This window comes from Acinonyx jubatus, chromosome D1, assembly GCF_027475565.1.
Source record: "Acinonyx jubatus isolate Ajub_Pintada_27869175 chromosome D1, VMU_Ajub_asm_v1.0, whole genome shotgun sequence".
NCBI lineage: Eukaryota > Metazoa > Chordata > Mammalia > Carnivora > Felidae > Acinonyx > Acinonyx jubatus.
The window spans coordinates 12,024,720-12,041,149 of record NC_069390.1 but is presented as its reverse complement, the minus strand read 5'-3'; the positions used below and the strand labels follow the sequence as shown (position 1 = coordinate 12,041,149).

Here is a 16,430-nt window from a genome sequence, read left to right as displayed (position 1 = left end):
AACCTATCTAGAAATCGCAACGAAAGCACGTACACACACACACAAACACCCTTCAGAGTCAAAAGCAGTATGTTATCAAAAGGAAAAAATATAGGGACACCTGGGTGCCTCAGTTGGCTGAGCTTCCAACTTTTGATTTCCGTTCAGGTCACGATCCCAGGGTTGTGGGATTGCGCCCCATGTGTGCTCTGTGCTGAGTGTGAAGCCTGCTTGGGATTCTATCTCACTCTCTCTGACCCTCTCCCTCAATCGTGCACTCTCTCTCTCTCTCTCTCTCTCTAAAATAAAATTTAAAATAATTAAAAATAAAAGGAGGGGTGCCTGGGTGGCTCAGTCGGTTGGGCGTCTGACTTCAGCTCAGGGCATGATCTCACGGTTCGTGGGTTCGAGCCCGGTTGTCGGGCTCTGTGCTGACAGCTCGGAGCCTGAAGCCCGCTTCAGATTCTGTGTCTCTCTCTCTCTCTCTTTTGTGCTCTGTCTCTTTCTGTCTCTCAAAAATAAATAAATGTAAAAAAAAATTTTTTTAAGAAATAAAAAGATATAATGGACTGAAGTGCGATATTGAAAAATAAGAAAGACCAGAAACCAATAAACAGAACACCCAACTCAAGAATCTCAAAAAAAAAAAAAAAAAAGAAACCCACCAAAACTAAAATAACTAAACAGAAGGAGTAAAAGCATGAATTACTGAAAAAGAAAACAAACAAAAACTGGGTTTTTTGGAGCACTGTGTAAATTTCCAAGTTCACAGAAAAATATGGAAAATCACCAAATAAGGTCTATAAATATCACAGAAATGCAATACTAGAACCAGACAAAGAGAGAACAGTGTGTGTGTAATGTGTGTATGTGGGATGGGGTGGTGGGGGCAGCTTAATAAAGACAGCAGAAATATGTTTTAAAAACATCCTGGCTAGATAGTGTTATGCCAGTCTTTTAAGCATGGTTCAACATTAGAAAAAGGATTAATGTAATTCATTATACTAAAAAATAGAAAAAGCTTTATAAACATATTGATAGGTGCTGAACCACACAATCCACCACCATTCCTGTTGTTGAAGATGGAGGAAAAGAAGTTTTATAACCTGATAAAATACAAGAAATTTATAGTGAACCTCATATTTAATGGTCAAATACTAAACACATTTCTAATTAAGAGGAGAGGAGGACAAGGATCCTACTATCACTGCTGGTCTGCAATATTATTCCAGATTGCATTACCAAATGCATTCAAAAGTAAAAATAAGAGACTTATATATTGGAAAGAAAAAGGCAAAGCCTTCTCATTCCTATTTTATTTTTTATTAAAAATTTTTTTAATGTTTATTTTTGAGAGAGAAAGAGAGAGAAAGAACATGAGCAAGGGAGGGACAGAGAGAGAGAGACTCAGAATCCGAAGCAGGATCCAGGCTCTAAGCTGTCAGCACAGAGCCTTACATGGGGCTCAAACCCATGAATAGTGAGATCATGACCTGAGCTGAAGTTGGATGCTTAACCAACTGAGCCACCCAGGCACCCGTTTATTTTCTTTTTTAAATAGGTGATATAATCACTTACCTGGAAAATGTAAGATAAATGATTGGACAACTATTAGAATGTATCAAAAATATCAGGATGGTTACTGGGTACAGGAATACGGTGAAATAATTAGTCTCTTTCCTATAGACAGCAGTAGCCAATTTGAGAGTCCGTTGGGGAAAAAGCACATGTTCACAACACCACCAAAAAAACATATAAAATATTAAAGAATAACTCTAACAAGAACTGTGCAAGGCTTCTGTGAAGAAAAAACACTGACAGACATACAAGACATGCATAAGTAATGATGCATAATACGATGTCAGTTTCTCCCATTAAACTACAAATTCAATGTAATTCATAAAGAAATCTTAAGAGAATTATTCAAGTTCATTAATAAGCTGATGCTGAGATTCATGGGCCAGAACACTCAAGATAATTTTGTAAAAAGAGGTGAGGAGGGAAGATGTCTCAATAGATGTGCTGTCCGATAAAGTGACAATAAAATGTGTGTGATGTTGGAAAAGAAACAGATCAGCCAACAAATCAGAGGACTGGAGCAGACACAGCCCAGAAACAGACTCCTGAACCATGAGAACTTTGCATATGGTAATTGTGGCCTTTCAAATCCTCATAAACAAAGTAGTAGACACAAAATGCACGACAGCCTATTTGAAACAATAAATTTAGATCTTTAACAAACTTTGCACGTGAGTAAGTTTTAAATGAGTTAAAGACATAAATACATTTAAACATAAAAGGAGTAAAAGAAAATGGAAGATTTTTTTTATAATTTGGGGTAATGAAGGCTTTCCTAAGAAAGGCATGAAACTGTAAAGTGAAAGCAAAAAAGAAAACAAACATCAACAGAGCTAATTTCAAAAAAAAATTCAACATACATAAATACTTAAAACATAAATAATATTCAAATATTAAAGTCTGCAAATCAGTAAGACAAGCTAATAGAAAAATGAGCTAAAGATTTTTAAAAAAAGCAAGTTTCAGAAAAGGAAATTTGAATGTTTATTACTGTATAAAGATATGCTGATCTAGATCTTTACCATGCAAATTCAACAGTGAGACTCCAGTTTTTATCCCTTAGCCAAAAATTTGAAAGATTAATAATGTGATTGATAACATTCCTCTCTTAAGGAAAAAAGACTGTCTTTTGGGTACAACATGTCCCACTACTGACCTACTTCCGTTTGAGTATTTCACAATAAGAAAAATGGAGGAGGAAGTGGATGTCTCCCCCTCTGAAGAGAAAAGATTTTGTCTTTTAGGTACAACAGGGCCTCCTGCCAGGCATAATTTTTTGTTGTTGTTGTTTTGTTTTTTTCATTGAGGAACAAAAATGGTCAAGTAGACAAGTGCTTGATTCAATCCTTAGAGGCTTCCAAGGAAGCACAGAGAGGCTCAGCCTCAGGACACTTTGGGGTCATGACCCCTTCGTCATTGCTGCCACAGGCGTGTGTCTTGTGTGCAAAAGGCAGCCAGGCTGTCCGCAAATTCTCGGCCCTGTTTCCCAGTGTAGAAGAAATGTAGTTCCTTATGTGGGTCTGTATAATCCTAAAAACCTGTCCACCTCACAGTCGGCACACACTGGTGCTTATCCAAAACACTTCTTACTGGTTTTTAGCAAGACTTCTGGTGCCGTATGGAAAGAGAAACCCTTGTTGTGATACCTTAAGAGTAACTGGATCAACAACATAATGTTCTAAATAAGAGTGGAAAGGTCAAAAGAGTTGGTGATTCCATCACTACAGGAAGTGTGCCTAAAAAGAGAGGAAGCTCAAAATGAGAGCTCCTTTGATGGGTCCCCTCACTTCCTGAAGGTGGTAAAAGGGCTTTGCTGTGTCATGGGCAACAGTTTAATTCGTGAGTTAGAGGTTTTAATAATATACAAATACAAGAGGTGTGGTGTTTGTTTTAAAATGTTTGTTTGTTTGTTTGTTTGAAGAGAGAGAGAGAGCAGGGGAGGGGCAGAAAGAGAGAGGGGATCCCAAGCAGGCTCTGTGCTGTCAAAAGAATACAGATTCCTCACGTGAGGGGCTTCGTTTGCTGGAATCTTCCCCTATTCATTCCTCTGCGATGTTTTTATGATTGGTGTTTCTCCTTCTTCTTACCAAAATTATTTTTGTTCGTGTATACGTTTCTAAATTATCCTTCATATTGCTTTGATATATAACTACAGTAGATATATTACTACATGGCTACACATGCCACTAGTATTGAATACAGTCTCAAGGTTGAAAGCAGCGTTTGGTTCATTTAAGCAAGCCAGAGGAAATGGTGGAAGCAGAATGCAGGCATCTAGTTTCTGAGTCTCACGCTCTGTCCACACCTGCGAGCCTTATCAGCTCCGAGTTATACCAGCCTTAGGGATGTGTACCAGGCTATTGCTTATTTACTAGGCCACCTGGATTTCATATCAGTCTCCCATACCGATCGACACAGCAAGTGTCATTCGGTACTGGGGAAAATGTATCAGTCAAGGCCCACTCGGGAAAATATAAGCACTCTGGGAGTAAGCCAAAGGAATTTAATCCAGAAATTTGATTACACAGGTGATGGGATAACTAAAGAGGCAAACAGAAGATACTGAGGTAACGCAAAAGATTAGCCACAGCAGAAAGCCATTAAGCAAGGGGGTGGGGAGTTACTAAGAGCCAGAGGCCAAGGTACAAGCTGGAATGGAACCACAGTAGACCTGTCTTGCTCCAGCTGAAGCCAGAAAGGACATGTAACTGCTGACCCCAACACTGTGGAGAGAGATTAGGGGAGGAAATACCCTGAATTTCCCTGCCTTTCACCCTCCAGCGAAAGCCAACTGATCCTGGAGCCTGGAAAACCCAGCCTACAGGGGTCAGCGCCCCCAGAATACAGAGCGGAGCAAGAGAAGAGAAAGAAATAGGTCTGAGGGGAAAACGATGTGAGTCTTCTCCATTGGCATGCCATCAATTGATCAAAATGCCAGATACACAGGAAACTGGCTGTTGGTTGGGCTGGTTTTTCTGTTCTATGTTCCTGTTTTCATTAATATTTCTATCGAAGTCTTGGTTTCCTAGATTTTTAAAAAGCAAACATTTACTGAAAGCCTATGTGTGCCAGGCATGGTTTCATTGTTGTTTTGCTTCTTTGGATTTTTTTTTTTTTTTTACAAGAAGGAGGGATAGGGTGGTCTAGGGGGCAACCCACCAGGCAGTCTCCTGGAACTGGAACCAATTGGCAATTCAATTAATATAAATTGGCCTTGGCCTTACTCCCATCCAAGTAGAAAGTGTTCTCAGGTGGGAAGTTACAAAAAGACTTCATAGTAACACAGGTCCTTCCCTTATTTGGCATCATGGGTGTGCACTATTGACCGGCTGCGATTCTAGAACCAAATAAGGTATGGTGTGGTACTCTACCAAGCATGAGCCTTTGCTATCTCGTTTCCCTTTTAATTTGTGAAGTCCTTCAATTTGTTTCCCAGAAAGCTGTCTGATTTTTCAAACTGTGAAGCACTGCCTGAAGAGAGAATGAGAAAAACAGTCTTTTTCATTTTCTCAGACTGTTGATTCTGCTTTGGTCAGTCGACATGGTTTAGTAAGTGGATCTGTTTCAATATGTAATGTTTTTAAAAGGAAATCCACCCCCCCCTCCACCCCCCCCCCCCCCCCGCCCGCCAGCTAAATAAATCTTGAACAACTATAGAAAGAAGAAGTACAGATTCATTAGAAGTATATATTCGTCAGTCTGCTGCGGAGACCCTCTTGTCTCACGTCGACCCTGATCTTAGCTCTGGTTTTGTTGGCGTCTCGCTGAAATTTCTTTAGGTGTTTCCTCTTCCGTGAACTGGAGCGTGATATTTGGAGTAGCCCAGCCGAAACGTGTGGTGACTCGAACGATTTACACCTTTCCAGGTGGTGAAGGAAATAGTGGCTCCCCCCAGCCTGGACGGCCCGTCTAGAAGGCAGGCACCCTAAGAAACTGCCAAGTGAGCTTGGCAGAACTCCACCTCTGCTGAAACACTATGGAAAGGGGAGGAGGGAAGTCGCCGGAGTTCTAATAATGAACGCATGCAAAGCAACTTGTTGTCCAGACCCAGATTGATAAAAATCATCTAATATCTTTAATATTTTAAAGTACTGAATAAAAAACATACCTGTAGATATTGGGCTCCTGGATATGGGTCGTATACACGAGCTGTACCTAAGACATATAAGTGACAGAGAAGAAAGAGCAAACAATGAGTTTCTGCTGGGAGAATGTTGTCACTCATCTGTGCCCAGAATTAGAGGATGTTGTTAGCTTCTAAATAGGACTGATAACTAGCGTATCTCTGAGATTTTCTTTCCCAAGGCAGAGCAAAACCAGCCATCCCACAACAGAAGGCCAAATTCGAAGCAGCCAGCATGTGAACAAGTAACAGCGTCCCCCACCCTGCCCTAACAAGCACTGAAATAGAGAAGTTGATCGTACTCAGATAGGAACCATAAAACCGACGAAAAGAATCAGAGCAATTCCTTTACCTAGACAGGATGTTGTCTAGGGGAAGACTATATCATGGCTAACTCTGACATACAAAAAAATAAAATATGTGTGTCTCTAAAGGGTAGTTGACCAGCAATTCATTTATTTATTGAACAAATACTTATTGGGTGCCTGTCATGTGCCGGGGCCAGGGATGCAGCAATGAAAACAGAAAATGAAATGAACGAACAAAAAATGTCTCCTCTGCCTCTGACATTATGGTGGTGAGAGCAGATAATGAACAAATTAATAAGAAAATAGAATAAATTCAGTAACGTGTAAAACTAATTAGGGGGGAGGGCATGAGAAATGGGAGAAAGATGGCAATGGAAAATATATCTGTCGATCAGGGAAGGACTCACTGAGGAGGTGCCACTTGAGTGAGGACTCACAGAAGGTGAGAGAAGTAAGGAGATTGGGGGGAACCCTGGAGCATCCATGTAACAGAAAGGCGTCCAGGGCAGCACAGTGAACTGGCAAGACAGGGACAGGGAGTAAAAGGGGCCAGATCAAGCAAGTAGGGTGACCATATAATGGTTCAAACTGGGATGTTCTTAAAAGTGAAAGAGGGGTAGGTACCAAAAATAATTAATACTATATAACTTTAAAAATATGTACTTCTTGACTAAAAATTGGGTTTTATTATATTGATGGACCTACAAAATAATTCTTTTTTATTAATGTTTATTCTCGAGAGAGAGAGACAGAGATGGAGTGTGAGTGGGGGAGGGGCAGAGAGAGAGGGAGACGTAGAATCTGAAGCAAGCTCCGGGCTCCGAGCTGTCATCTCAGAGCCCAACGCGGGGCTTGAACTCACGAACTGTGAGGTCATGACCCGAGCCAAAGTCCGACGCTTAACCGACTGAGCCACCCAGGCGCCCCTACAAAATAATTCTCTTGAAAACTTATTTTTGAAATAAAATTGTCTAGGGGTGCCTGGGTGGCTCAGTCAGTTAAGTGTCCAACTTTTGATTTTGGCTCAGCTCCTGATCTCATGGTTCGTGAGTTCAAGCCCTGCGTCAGGCTCTGTGCTCACAGCAAGGAACCTGCTCGGTATTCTCTCTCTCCTTTTTCTCTGCCTCTCTCTCAAAATAAATAAACTTAAAAAAATAAAATTCTCTAGAATGTTTTTAGATGACATAGCTATAAACATTATTTTTTTTATGTTTATTTATTTTGAGAGAGAGCACAAATGGGGGAGGGGCAGAGAGAGAGGGAGAGAGAGAATCCCAAGCAGGCTCAGCCCTGTCAGCACAGAGCCTGATGTGGGGCTCAACCTCACACACCGTGAGATCATGACTTGAGCTGAAATCAAGAGTCAGTCACTCAACTGACTGAGCCACCCAGGCATCTCTAAACATTAAGTTAAAAAAAAAAAAAAAAAAAAAAAAAAAAAAAAGCTTGTATATTGATTATTTGAACATTTTTAAACAGCACAGTAAATAATTTTTCTTGATATAGATTCATATACCTTAATTGGTTACCTAGCCATTGTTGTCTCTAACACTGTGATGTGGAAATTTTTCTGAAAGATGTCTTTTTTTAAAATATGATCTTATTAGGGCACCCAGGTGACTCAATTAAGTGTCCAACTTTTGATTTTGGTTCAGGAGATCATGATCTCAAGGTTTGTGAGTTCAAGCCCTGCATTGGGCTCTGTGCTGACAGCATGGAGCCTGCTTCAGATTCTCTCTTCCTCTCTCTCTGCTCCTCCTCTGCTCTCTCTCTCTCAAAATAAACTAATAAATTTTTTTAAATAAAATATGATCTTATTATTTTCATATCTTTTAGTATTGCAAACTAGTTAAGGAGCTGCATTTTTTATATATGCATTTTATATATAATATACAAATATATTTTGAAGTTATTGATACTTTTAACTGATGCTTCTCTGTAGACCATAATATTGAGAATTAATTGAGAAAATATTCCCACTCTGGATGTTGATGAGCCTATAAGTTCAGGGCAAATTCTGCTAAATGGAGGATACTCTCAAATGTTTCTCATATTAAAATGTATAAATATTTCTGCCCCAGTATTTTCACAGGTGCTGTATTTCTACCTCCATCCAGAGCACCTTTCTTCAATAATATTTTTACAAGACAGAGCTCCTAAGTCGTCTCTGTGATTCTTTTCAACATTTTGCCAAATGTAGATACTGCAAAATCATAGGCCTTCACAATTTCATCCCATTCTGGTGGAGAATATAAATTTATCCAATTAAAATTAGAAACTCCATCAAAGACAAGATTTTTTCCAAAGCACAATTTTCAAATTAGGTAATTAAACCATTTGAGCTCTCATCTGTTAAGTTGTTCAATTCCTCCCCAGCTTTTGTAGAGAGAAATTTGAGCTCCTTCCTCTTTGCAAGCTTTGTTTTATATAATTGCAACTTGCCGAAAGCTTCAAAAGCTGAATTTTCATGCTACATTCACTGAATAATTCGATTAAATATTTCTGACTGATTTTCCACATAATGCAACCTATATTTAAGTTGCTTTACAAAATGTTATTTTCAGAGGCTCAGGCATTTCTAAAATCCGATTGATGACAGGCAATACAGAGAGAAAATGCATGCAGCCATGCTGAAATGTTGCTTCCGTATTCAACATCAGCTTCTGTCACAGAAGTTTTGTAGATGAGTTAGATACATATATACTCTGATGGTGGAAATATATATCTGTAAATTTTGACATTTGCAGTTTCTATTTTGATTGGTAGAATCCTGGAGCTTGGATGAAGTCAGGAATTTTGTGCACATCACAACCAATTCAAGCACATTTCTGCTGCATAGTTTTTTAATATGGAACTTTTTTTTTTTAACGGCAATTCTGTTCTCCATCAAAATTTGTATTCATATGATCACACACGCACAATAACCCACTTTGTCTTCAATGTTGAACTTCCCAACTAAATTTACAATGGCATTAACAATGTCAGATGTTCTGCTTTTGAGGGAAGAATGAATTTCCAAATACTGAATTTTGATCCTTTCAATTAGAGGGGAAAAAAATCAAAGCATTTTGGAATTAACAAATTTTCTGAGGTCTCTGGTGGCACGGATATAAAACTGACATTATTTGACGGTTTGCAAAGGGAGTCAACTCAATCGTCACATTTACTTCAGTTAGAAGCACAAGAAAACTTGAAGCCGATACCAAACAAAACCAGTTTAGAAGCGACACTTGATGCAGATGTAAAGGTGTGCTTCACTGTGACATGTTAGACACGCCTCCTGCAGCTGCACATGCTAAACCATCAGGCACGTTCTTTTTACATGAGCAACTTATGAAGTAGATGCTGATGTTTCTTCCCTATGGCTGTGTCTTCCTGTCTTCTAAGGGGCACTAACATCTCTACTTGCCACCGGGGGTGGACAGGAAATGTTGGCAAATATTTTGTGCAGATTACACATTCATCATCAATTCCTTGAGAAAATTAAACATGTAATTCTGGGTTTGGTTTTGTTGTGAGCCAAATGCTGCTAAAAGCATCTGCTGCAAAAATAAAAGCATTGCCAAATAATAAAACAAATAGCTATGGCTGTACATACACAATTAAGGACAAAGCTGCTTTAATGAGAACATTTAGAATACACTACACTCAGCGGTGAGAATGCTTGGCCTCTATTTCCTGCACGTAATTTGTATGATATTAAGCCACAGTTTCCCATATTTTTTCTGACCCTGAGGAGGGTCCATGCTTCTCATGAGCATGAGTGGTGCTATACAGGGTGACCGGCTGGGGAAAAAGCTTCCAAAGTTCCCCTGCCATCACCTGCAACCAGAGGTGTTAGCTGTCCCTGACGGTGCCTAAGCTTTTAGCTTTAAGAGCCCGCACCCTGCATGTTATCCCTGAAAAGGAGCTTGCCAGTTAGGATGTGTCTGAACAGGATCAGGGAAAGAGAGATGAGTTGTCATTAGCCATCTTTAGGATTCAGCCATAATACAGTTCGAATTCTGTTCACTGAATGTATTTCACATGCTACTAGATGAGGCGTTAGAAGAAGCCAGAAGAACCAAATGGAGGTCTATGAACCCACGCTGGTTTAGTGTAAATACTAATAAGAAAACACTAATAAGAAAACTTCCTAAAATATGTAAGACTTAGGGTAAATGCCAAAGCCAATAATAGGATGTCAAGAAAACAAGCATAAACTCAGGGCTCGTCCAAGTGAACCGAGTATATAGTTACCCCACTAAGGTCAGCGTAAAGATGGTGGCTTTTGCTTCAAATGGAGATAGAAATTCACTGTGGGGTTCCGAGTAAAGGAATGACATCATCTGATTTAAGTTTTACGGAATCACTCTGGCTGCTACTCTGAAAATAAAATGCTGGGGGCAAGGGTAGTAGACCAGTTAGGAGCCTATGGCTATGATTTTGCATTGAGGAAAAGAGACAGTAGCTCCCTAGGAGAGAAATAAATGTTCATCCTTAAAACTGTATGTATATAGCTGGAGGGAGGAACAATTAAAGGGGGAAGGAAATACAGGCTCAGATTTCATGTCTGTGCAACCTGTGATTTCATACCAAGTGTACAAGGACGAATCAGAATATCATAGTTCAAAACACCACATGTGAAAACTACTTAATTCCTCTTCTACACTAATTCTATTCTCATCAAGCAACCTCCTAAGTACAACATAGATTCATGTAGACTTACATATAGGAAGGAAATATATATATACATATATATGTATATAGCAAATACTAGTATCTATTATTCTATTTGATGGTTAGACTGTCTCTAACCAGACAATGATAAATTGGATTTCTGGATTTTTTTAAAAATATCATCTGAGTTTAATTTGTTTCTGTTGGTCCCCTAGAGTGTCATCATCTCTAGGTATACTAATAATTGAATTTCCTAATACATTTAACAGAAAATAAGACGTGGAAAGTTGCGGCCCTAGAAGGTCACCCTGAAAAGACTTGTCTGAGCTCCCACCTGGCCTTGCCCAGGTAATCCCTGGTCTTCTGGAGTGTTAATTCCAGACATACTGCAACATGCATCTCTGATGTCCAGACAGCAATATCAGAATTCTCCAAGTAAATTAGGGAAGACTCTGTTACCATGCCCTCACTAGAAAAAAATTTAATTCTCAAAGATTTATTCTTCCATGATGATTTTCTCAATTTTCCTCCTTTCCAAAAACAACCACCTTTAAGTTATCATTGAGGGATTTTTCTTGGATATATGATTCTCTCACATCACTCTACGTAAGATACAATTAATTTTCAGAAATGCACTCAAACACTTATATTCAAGGTACTCCAATAAATGAAAGTTACCAGCAAGGGACTTGTATCATTCTGAACAGAAGGGACACCTGAAGTCTCAGCAAGGTCAGTCTCCTTTCTGGAATGCTGATCCAGGGAAAGAGGAGCTGGGCTGGAGGATTCATCACTGTCCTGGAGAGTGGAGCGTTCCAGTTCCTCCAATAAGGCATCTATATTATAAGATACAAGAGAAGCATAATACAGAATATGGAAGTCTTCTGGGATAATTTTCCTCCTTAATTATCCCCACTGTGCCTCCATTCATCTTCTTCTTTTGGGTTAGGGCTATTTTCAAATATCTTCTCTTATTCCATATTTTACTTCAAGACTGTGGTCTATTCTACCAGAAGATGTTTAATGCCTCCACATACTGTGACCTATTTCCTATGGTTGCATTCAATTTCACAGCATCACTCAAGAATTTGACTTCCAAGGGGCGCCTGGGTGGCGCAGTCGGTTAAGTGTCCGACTTCAGCCAGGTCACGATCTCGCGGTCCGTGAGTTCGAGCCCTGCGTCAGGCTCTGGGCTGATGGCTCGGAGCCTGGAGCCTGTTTCCGATTCTGTGTCTCCCTCTCTCTCTGCCCCTCCCCCGTTCATGCTCTGTCTCTCTCTGTCCCAAAAATAAATAAAAACGTTGAAAAAAAAAAAAGAATTTGACTTCTTATAATGCAGCATATTAATACTTATCATTCATTTTGGGTGGATTGCCTACAAAGATCCCCAATAAGAAAAAAGTAAATCCCTATATATTTTTCCTATCAGAAAAACAGAAGTAATTATATTACATTTTTTCTAAATATACCAAGACAGTGGGCACCTGGGTGATGCAGTTGGTTAAGCGTCCAACTCTTAGTCTTGGCTCAGGTCATGATCTCACAGTTGGTGAGTTCGAGCCCCACATAGGGCTCTGTGCTGATGGCGTGGAGCCTGCTTGGAATTCTGTCTCTCCTTCTCTCTGCTCCTCCCCCATTTATGCTCTCTCTCTCTCAAAAAATAAACTTAAAAAAAATAAATATACCAAGACAGTAACACTTATTCTTAACTCTGATTATTTTTTTTTCTTACATACCAAGCACATGATAAAACTGTCAAAATCAAGTAGAAGTATTCTGTCTTTTAGACTATAGGGGGAAAAAAGGGATCATGGAGAAAACAGCTATTGCAAAATCAAGCAAGATGTTGCAATCCAAATACTTGAGACTTGTTTCCCTTGTAGTTTTCTTCAGAAAAACCAATGCACTTTACAAGTAGCACACTACCACTTTTCTGTTATGATGAAATTAATAATAATTAATAAAAATCAACACATTATAGGCACTATGCTCAGGAACTTATATATTTCATTTAGTCATCCTAATGCTTTAAGGCAGGTGATATTATCATCCTTACTTTGTAAATCAGCTACTACTGATGCAGCCTTGTCTGACTGATCCTGGACTATCTGATCCCAGACCCTGCACTAACTTCAAGTCAAAAATTCCAGTCCCCATCCTCACACGGATTCTCGGGGCCATCTTGGCATGACTTCTCCGAAGTCACTTCCTCATCCCCATAATGAAATCATTTATTACAAGTTTTCTCAAATTGTGGGTTGAGACCCATTAGTGGATCTGTGGTGGATTTCTTACCACAGGTCATGTTTTCTTTAAGTTAGCAAAACAGTGGATTATATTATTTCTAAGGATCTGCCTAGGTCTGAAGTCCTCAGATGAGGAAAATGAACTTTACACAGGTCATTAAAAAAACAGATTTTCATTTATTTTAGATATCAGGGGGGATGGGTATTTATTAACGGCATAAGAAAAGACTTAGTCATTTCTGCCCAAAAGTCCATCAACTGATGAACAGATAAAGAAGATGTGGTGTATGTATATACAATGCAATATTATTCAGCCATAAAGAAAGAATGAAATCTTGCCATTTTCAAAGATGTGGATGGAGCTAGAGAGTATCACGCTAAGTGAAGTAAGTCAGAGAAAGACAAATACCATATGATTTCACTCATATGTGGAATTTAAGAAACAAAATAGATGATCGTGGCGAGGGTGGGGGAGGGGAGGGAAAGAGAGAGGAAAACCAAGAACCAGACTCTTAACTATACAGAACAAACTGATGGTTATCAGAGAGGAGGTGGGTGGGGGTATGAGTGAAATAGGTGAAGAGGAGTAAGGAGCGCACTTGTTGTGATGAGCCCCAGGTGATATATGTAAGTGTCGAATCACTATATGGGACACCTGAAACTAGTATTACACTGCATATTAACTAGCTGGAATTTTTTTAAAAATCTAGTAATTTCTTGCAAGTGAAATTTTCTACAGATCTTTCTTAGTCACCCATCTCATAAAAATATTGAAGTTTATGCATCATTTTAGAGATGAGCAAGCTGAGCTAAACTCTTCAAGGCAAACTACCCTTCAAAAACTAACGGCAGTGGAAAAAAAGAGATGAAGGGGAAACTGAGATTAAAAGAGATTTAAGAAACACAACTAATTTCGATGTGTAAACTTCAATAAAAAGAAAACAAGGAGGAATATTGAACACTGAATATTCAATAGTTTAAATAAGCACTGTTAACTTATATTAGATGTAAAAAGACATTTGATAATATTAAGTAATGTCTGTTAACATTTTACGTGTTTCATGATATTAAAGAACGATTATGAATTTTGTTCGTGATAATGCTATTATGGTTATTTGTATATGTATATATTTATTTTAGAGATTAATACTGAATTATTTACTAATGACATGAATGTAATACCCGATTATCACTTTAACATAATCCAAGAGTGGGGCGCCTGGGTGGCTCAGTCGGACAAGTGTTGGACTTTGGCTCAGGTCATGATCTCACCGTTCACGTCGGGCACATGGGGCTTTGAGCTCACAGCTGCCAGCAAGGATCCTGCTTCAGATTCTCTGCCTCCCTTTCCCTCTGCCCCTCCCCACCACGTGCATGCTTTCTCTCTCTCTCTCTCTCTCAAAAATAAATAAACATTAGGGGCACCTGGGTAGCTCAGTTGGTTGGGCGTCTGACTTCAGCTCAGATCATGATCTCACAGCTTGTGAGTTCAAGCCCTGCATCGGGCTCTGTGCTGACAGCCCAGAGCCTGGAGCCTACTTCAGATTCTGTGTCTCCCTCTCTCTCTCTGCCCCTCCCCCACTCACACTCTGTCTCTCTCTCTCTCCTTCAAAAATAAACATTAAAAAAATAAAATAAAATAATCCAGGAGTGAAAGGAATGGATGGGTGTATTAATGAAATAAGATTGGCCAAGAGCTGATGATTATTTACGCTGGTTGATAGGTATACTAGATTTCATTAAACTATTTTCTTTACTTGCGTATATTTTAAAATTGCTGATAATAAAAGATTTTTTTTAATGAACAAAAAAGAAAAGGAAAACTAAAGTAGAAAGAGAAAGCAAAACTTTTTTCTAATAACCTTACTAGCCAGAATGAATGCCAAACTGAGTTCCAAAGTTTTATTCGGTGCCCCTCCATTAAGACGTAGCCCCCCCCCTTTTCTTTTCTATTTTCTAAGCTTCACTCCAACCAGAAGTCATACATCTCCTTGGATTCAAAATAAAAGAGCATTTACAATAAAGATTAGGGGAGAGAGGAGACTCTCCATGAGGCACACACAACATCTCTAGGAGTAGGTTACACACCAAAGTTAGTGAAACTCTCCCCGCTGGGTCATGAGTTAACAGGCCTCCCTCTTCCCGTTTCCTATGAATGCGCATACACGAACACCCGAGATTATCTTGCTTTCTGCCAGATTCCGTAATTTGAAGATGACTAACTTCAGTATGACAAATGCAGGGTTACAAGGGGTGGGGGGTGGTAGTACGCTGAAAACTCCACAGTCCTTCTCTGTGGTGCTTCATCTGTGGAAATCCAATCATGTCAACATTAACATGAAAGGAGTAAGGTGAGGTCTCTTGGGGGATCTCACTGGATTGTAAAGCTTTCATTCAGAGCCAGAGGCTGCTCCTGGTTCCCCATTAGCTGGTCTCCCTGAGTAATGAAGCTTCAGGTAAAAGCTGGTGGCTGCAAACTACCGACCTTGGAGGAGATACTGCAAAAAGAAAATATCTGCCTGCCTTTGCTGACCTGTCACCTGTTAGGAGGTTTGGTACTTTCCCCCTTTCTCCATTTCTGGACCAGGTTTCTCTACCATTTCATCCTGCTCAACTAGGGCAAAACTGTACAAATCTAATTTGTAATTTTTTAAGTATCTGGGTTGTTCTACTGGCTGGAACACACTTCTAAAACAGGAGAGGGATGCCTGGGTGGCTCAGTTGTTTGAGTGTCTGATTCTTGATTTTGGCTCAGGTCATGATCTCACAGTTGGTTGAGTTTGAGCCCTGCATCACGCTCTGTGCCGACAGCATGGAGTCTGCTTGGGATTCTCTCTCCCTCACTCTCTGCCCTTCCCTGGCTCGTTCTCTCTCTCTCTCTCTCCCCGTCTCAATAAATAAACAAATAAACATTAAAAAAAAAACAATAGGAGAACACCTTGTAGATTAATCAGTTTTGGTGTTAGGGGTTCCTGAGAGCGATACTGAACAAGTTTATTATTTTTCTTAGTTTCCTCATTGGAAATAAAAAGTGGATAATACCTATTTCAGAGAGTTGCTTCAGACACTAACATGATTAATATCTGTAAAAACGTTAGGTTTTAGCTTAATTCGCTGAATACTTATTAGTTCCCTTTTGAATTACCTGCGTGAAAGCCATTAGGTGTTGCTAAAATACAAAAGAAGGGCTAGATTCTAGTGAGCTGGACTTTGAACTTAGAAACGTGAACTTCCCCAATTCTCACACAGAATAAGAATGTGGATTCTAGTCCAAGTCCAAAACATGTTCTACCCCAAGCAGCAAAAGAGAGACTTCACCTTCAAAACAGTTTTGTGTCTATTAAATACCACCTTTCCCTCTTCATTAACATCTCTTTCCTCCTATAATTTGCCTTTCTTCCTTTCTCTGCTCCTCAGGCTCTCAAATTACACTCCCAATAACTAACACTCCCAATAATTAACAACAGCAACAAAAGACAATATGCGAGATACGTTTTGTTGTTGTTGTTGTTCACAATTTTGACATACCCCAGACAT

At 39.4% G+C, this 16,430-nt stretch overlaps 1 protein-coding gene across 3 annotated transcripts in view; it reads right to left on the bottom strand.

Moving 5' to 3' along the window:
- The window catches only part of LPXN (leupaxin), a 41,294-nt gene that overhangs the window by 20,533 nt on the left and 4,331 nt on the right, over positions 1 to 16,430 (bottom strand). For all 3 annotated transcript variants that reach the window (XM_015087944.3, XM_027045567.2, XM_053203142.1), the window contains exons 2-3: positions 11,326 to 11,483; positions 5,666 to 5,712 (exon numbers count right to left, since the gene is read on the bottom strand). In XM_015087944.3, coding sequence (XP_014943430.3) covers positions 5,666 to 5,712; positions 11,326 to 11,483 — 205 coding nt within the window. The remainder of the gene's footprint in view (positions 1 to 5,665; positions 5,713 to 11,325; positions 11,484 to 16,430) is intronic.